The sequence below is a fragment of the Phyllobates terribilis genome, unplaced genomic scaffold (genome assembly GCF_046119375.1).
Source record: "Phyllobates terribilis strain yellow unplaced genomic scaffold, ASM4611937v1 Scaffold_13__5_contigs__length_258822181, whole genome shotgun sequence".
Lineage (NCBI taxonomy): Eukaryota > Metazoa > Chordata > Amphibia > Anura > Dendrobatidae > Phyllobates > Phyllobates terribilis.
In genome coordinates this window covers 94,204,256-94,210,255 of record NW_027362773.1, presented here as the reverse complement: position 1 = coordinate 94,210,255, position 6,000 = coordinate 94,204,256, and the positions used below count along the sequence as shown (strand labels likewise).

Here is a 6,000-nt window from a genome sequence, read left to right as displayed (position 1 = left end):
AAAGTGCAGACACTACTTAAAGGGAATTGGTCACCAATTTTTTGCACTCCCATTTGAGAGCAGCATGAAGTAGGGACAGAGATCCTGATTCCAGTGATGTGCCACTTACTGGGCTGCTTGCTGCAGTTTTAATAAAATCACTATTTTAGCTGCTGCAGATCTAGCAGTGCTCTGAATGCTGAGCTGTACATAACCCCGCCCACACCACTAATTGGCTGCTTTCTGTGTACACTATGCATAAGCCACCAATCAGTGGCAGGTTGTGGTTGGATAACATGGCAGCAGGTTTACTAGTCCTTTAGTGATAATCTCCTGCTAATAAAACAGTGATTTTATCAAAACTACAGCAAGTAGACCAATAAGTGACACATCACTGGAATTGGAGTCTCTGCCCCTACCTTATGCTGCTCTCATATTAGGTGGTAAAAATCTGGCGACAGATTCCCTTTAAAGGGAATGTCTCATCAGAAAATTACCTACTGTTTAAATCAGGTTCTTTTGTGACATATTTTTATTTTTTTTAAACAATCTGAATGGCCTTTATGCAAAGCTACATTCCCCTTCATTGGCCCCTGCAGGGAAAATACCTGCTTTCTTCCGCCAAATCATTGATGAGATTACCAGAATTGCCCCTTTAAGGTTGAAATGGTAAATTCTTTCTTGCGGGGGCTGTAGCCATTAGGAATCTCAGCGAAGAAAAATATTTGATCCAGTAACACTTGGTCTAATGATATCAAAGTCCCCAACCCTGAGGAATTCTTAGAGTAATTCTTTGTTTCCTTCAGTATTTGCTACTTTTTAGCTTTGATCCATGAAGACTGAGCTATGACCAGTGACTCCAGCTTAGTTGTGCTGTCTATTGGAATCAGAGCAAGCCTGAAATCTACCCTATGTCTCAGATGCTCGGGTTGTCTCTCCCCTATGCTTTACACTGCACTTTATCTTTATTAGTTAAATAACTTATTTTGACAAATCAGACTTTTATAGACCTGATGATCCTATATCCACGGTATGTACATATATATATATATATATATATATATATATATATATATATATATATATATAGACGCCTACATAGTATGGAGTATACTCAGCTTCTGTACCTGCACCATATCCATACACCCCCACGCAATGTGTGACATACAGTACATGAAGGTGACATATTGGAAGGGGGATAAATGGGTATAAAGGATTATAAAAACATGTCTGCTTTTCTTCAGTGCAGTGCCACCTCTGTCCACAGGCTGTTTGTGGTATTGCAGCTTTGTCACATGCACTTCAAAGGATCTGAGTTGCAATACCACAGATAACCTGTGGACAGGTGTGGTGCTGTATCTGGAAGAAAACAGCCAAGTTTCTGTAATCATGGACAACCGTGTTAACTGCAGACAAAGGGAGCTACCTTAAATCGTGGGTGGCCAAAAGTCGCCACAAATGTAATAACTAGAGCTACAATAGGATATATCAATCAACTATATTAATTAATAGTATGTATACTATAGGGTGCAGTATAGAATACTCTACAAATTGTGCCCACAATGTACATGGCATACATATTCCCTTTCATTTAACCCCTTTATTTCTGCATCATTTCAATGGTGGCTGTAGTGTTCATATTTGCACATTAGAGGGCATCCTTGTACAGGATTTGATTTTTTTTTTTTTTTTAAATCCCAGAACTATTTACTGATCGTTCTTCGTTAATAAAAAAATATCTGCTATGGGTGTAAAACATCTGTAATTGATATGCCTGATAGTCCTACACTAACGCTGGTTGCTAAAGATCCAATCAAAACCGTTCCGACAAGATGTTAATTTTTTTTAATTTTTTTTTGCTTGAATGCTTTTTCTCCCATCGGCTATAGAAATATTAATAAATACAAAAAAAAACCAACAATTTTAACTTGTGGTATTCACTCCTGTATCCATTCAAATAAGGAGGGAATGACGTTGACACGTGAGTCGCGACCTTCATTATAATGGTAAAAAAATGTCGTAAATAAGCAAATCTCTTATTTTGTTACATTGTTGGTGTTAATATGAACGCTTAGAAAAGACAGTGTTAAAAAAAAAATAAAAAATATATTTTATTTTTTTTATTTTTTTTTAAATTTGGAAAAAAATAAGATGATTGGAATAAAAGAGAAGTTTGACTCTTGGTTTATTAAAAAAAAAAAAAAAAAAAGAGTGAGGACTTTCCGTTCTCTGTGAACCTGGATTGAAATGATGACATCTTCCTTCTGGTTTCCATAGCATCCGCACTGGTGAGACTAAGAATGAATTCTGCACAGGGCGATCCGCCCAATTCCCTTGGAAAGTTAGCAGTGGAAGCTTGAGGAGGCTCTTCCTTTCGACTGGACCTGTCCATGGTGCTGAAAGGAGTTAAAGGGCAGCCTCTCAGTCTCCAAAACCTGAGATTTTAATTGCTTGCTATGGTCAAAGGGACTTCAATATTTTCCTGGTGAAAGTCTTTGCAGTTTATCCTCTAAAATAAATGCAATTTTTGCAATATTGGGATTTTCTACTTTGGACGTCAGTTTTGGTCTATGGTGAAATGCAATATCCTCCTCATCAACTTTCCATTCCCGCTGCTGAGAATCCACAATATATGGAGGCGATGGTGATGTAAAATGAATTTTTAAGCCGCCAGAGGACCAAATGCTGCTCTGTTCCAACCATGAAACTGCCTTCACTTACAGTACGAGGAAGCTCCCCAGCCAGCAACACTTTGTAATCCTCCTTCTCTATCTGTAGGCGAAGCCATCACTTTTCTTTTTTTTTTCTTTGTAGGATTAGGTTTGGAATATTTTGTATCCTGGGATCTATACTAGCACTATGAGAAGTTGCCATTCTTTGCATTGTACAATTTAGCCAGAGAACAAGCAACAACACCTGAAGCAATAATGGATACAATAAAACAAAGGGTCTTAGCACCTGGGAAAGAAGGGCTGAAGAATTTTGCAGGAAAATCCCTGGGTCAGCTACACAGGTATCAACATTTTAATGAAAAAAAAAATTAAAGTTTATTTGTAATCTTTTGAGTTTTCTGAATGTATCTGTGCACCTTTTGATAAATATGTGTAAAAGGTTCATTCGGTGAGTCCAAATATCTCCCATTGATACGATGAATATTGATAAGTTGTGTACGTGCTCGGTCGCCGCCATATTCCCTGCTCATTAATTATTGGTTGGCTTCAAATTTAATTTCAATTTTAGAGCTTAAATATTCTAAAAAGCAGGAACCTGTGAGGGTAAAGAAGCAGACACGCCATGAATAGATTCCCAAGTGGAATGTACAGAAGCTTAAGCGGAATAAATAAATATTTAATAAGTACGAAGGTCGACTTCAGCAGGGACACAAATTAGACATTTCCTTCCATCCGCTAATCTTTTTTCTTTTTTTCAGAAGTGTTTAATTTTTTATTATATTTTTTTAGCACTTTTTTTTAATATGGTTTTGCCATGACGTAGCTATGACGCATGTGATCGTATACACACGTCTATACATTTTTAGTTATAACTAAATATTTATTTTTGCATCTATCTGTAAGTGCAATATCAAATTTTTAAAACACTTTGAATTTTTGGGAAAATTTTATTTTATGTATCATTTATTTCCCAACGTGTATTATTTGAATTTTTCAATTTCCGGTGGTATAATATTTATTAATAATTTATTAATAATGCTTAAAAAAAATGATAGGTTAAAACATATATACTCCTTTAAATACAATATATTATTAAAATCCTTATGATCAAATTGTTTCTTTTCAAAAAGTGTCGTACAATCAAATGTTTTTATTGTAACTTTTTAGTGATATTTTTATTTTTTACTTTGGTAATTAGAGATATATATGTCATTATTTTTCTTTTTATGTGTTTATATATGTGTGTCTGTATATATATATATATATGTGTGTGTTTGTGTATATATTGTGTGTGTGTGTATATATATATATATAATGTGTGTATGTATATGTGTAATATATGTGTATAAAATATATATATAATGTGTGTGTATATATGTGTAATATATATAACATATATACAATGTGTGTGTATATATGTGTAATATACAATATGTGTGTATGTATATATGTGCAATATATATATATACACATATATAATTTATGTGTGTATATATATATATATATATATATACACATAGAATTTATATATATATGTGTATATATATATATATATATATACACACACATAAATTATATATGTATATATATATATATTTCTTGCTATTATGTGTTTTATGCAGAGTTTAGTAAAATCATTTCATGTTTGAGCTTGACATTTTTGTAACTATTTGTTTAGGTGGGTTTTTGGGAATCTATATAAGAACCCCCTACATTTTATGACTATGTGAAATATTTATTAAGTCTATGTTTCATATTTTAAGGGGATTATTTTTCTGGGGCTTTACATCTTTTTTACTCTATTATCTGAAACAAATTTTTCTAATTTTTCTTTTTCGTTTCAAAGCTTTGAATTAGAACGTTACGAGCCATTTTGCATTTACTTGACATCGAGCTATAAATATTTGGGTTATTTTAAGCGGCAAGGAATAAAAAAGAATGCAAACTAACGTTATAATTTTTTTTGAAAATTGAAGAAAATGAAAATCGTGTTCTTATTTTTTAAGGGTTTTAGAAAAAAAAAATAAAAACGAACATATTGAATTGACGGAAGATGGAAAACCATTGCAAGTGTCTGAGAAAAAAACTCCTATATGTGACTGCACCTGCTTCGGGCTACCGAGGAGATATATCATCGCCATCATGAGTGGGCTAGGGTTCTGCATTTCTTTTGGGATTCGTTGTAATCTGGGAGTGGCCATAGTGGATATGGTAAATAACAGCACCATTCATCTACACGGAAAAACTATTAAAGAGGTGAGCAAGTCTAAAACCTACAGAAGAAACCCTTATGCATTCCCACCTCCTATCTATTTTAACCCTTTTACATCCATCGTAGTCTGAAATGATTTTGTATACAATTTAAAAAAATGTGTAAAAGGCATGAAAAATAATTGTTACTATCTGGAATTTTGGAAAAATGGAAACAAGTAAACAAAAAGAAAAATTTTTCCATTTTTTTCCTCCATTCTTTTTCTTCCTCTATTTGTATCACTTTCAAAGAATTGTAACAAATAAATAATTTATAGGATATGTAAGGATGTTTTTTTGTTTCTTTTTCTTTCCTTTAACAGAAAGCAAAATTTAATTGGGATCCTGAGACTGTTGGAATGATCCATGGCTCATTCTTTTGGGGTTACATAGTAACACAAATCCCTGGAGGATATATAGCTTCAAGATTAGCTGCTAACAGGTACCGACAATTCAGTAATTACATGAAAGCCTGAACGTCGCCCTACGATGTGATTTATTTTCCGAATAAAATATTGTTGTTTTTTATTGCTGCTCAGTTTACGTGAATCTTATACGCGATCAAAGCTACAATAAAAATAATTTTCTAGAATAGCTAACCTTATGTGTTGTAAGGAAAAAAAATATCACAATTCGAAAACGTTTAAAACGTTCTTTAAAGTTATTTTAATTTTAAATATTTTAGAATTATAAAAAAATATTTTATCATTTTTTAAAATAAAAAAAAATGTAAAGACATTTAGGTTTTTTATTTCATTCAAATGAAATAATTTCCATTCTTATGTAACCAACATGATATTTATATATATATATATTTTTTAAAATATATATATATTGGATTTATTTTATTAGATATAGTAAAAAAATGTACTTGCTTTTTATTTTTATTTTTGAAATGTACTTTTAATTAAAAATATATTCTAAGCAAAATCCAATCCCCCATGCAGAGACTGCTACAGATGGTGCTCTCAAAGCCCAGACCTCAGTTTCTATGGTGTTTGGCAATATTTCAGGGACCAAGGGTGTGATTCCACCTGTTAATTAGATCTACTGAGAATTGAGGATGAATTCTACTCTCTCATCCCTTTGTAATAACTGT

General features: G+C 32.6%; 1 protein-coding gene across 1 annotated transcript in view; it reads left to right on the top strand.

Moving 5' to 3' along the window:
- The first annotated feature begins 2,267 nt into the window (after window positions 1-2,267).
- SLC17A6 (solute carrier family 17 member 6) overlaps window positions 2,268-6,000 on the top strand; it is a 66,421-nt gene continuing 62,688 nt past the window's right edge. The window contains exons 1-3 of the mRNA XM_073658218.1: window positions 2,268-2,992; window positions 4,658-4,907; window positions 5,225-5,343. Coding sequence (XP_073514319.1) covers window positions 2,907-2,992; window positions 4,658-4,907; window positions 5,225-5,343 — 455 coding nt within the window. The 5' untranslated portion in view covers window positions 2,268-2,906. The remainder of the gene's footprint in view (window positions 2,993-4,657; window positions 4,908-5,224; window positions 5,344-6,000) is intronic.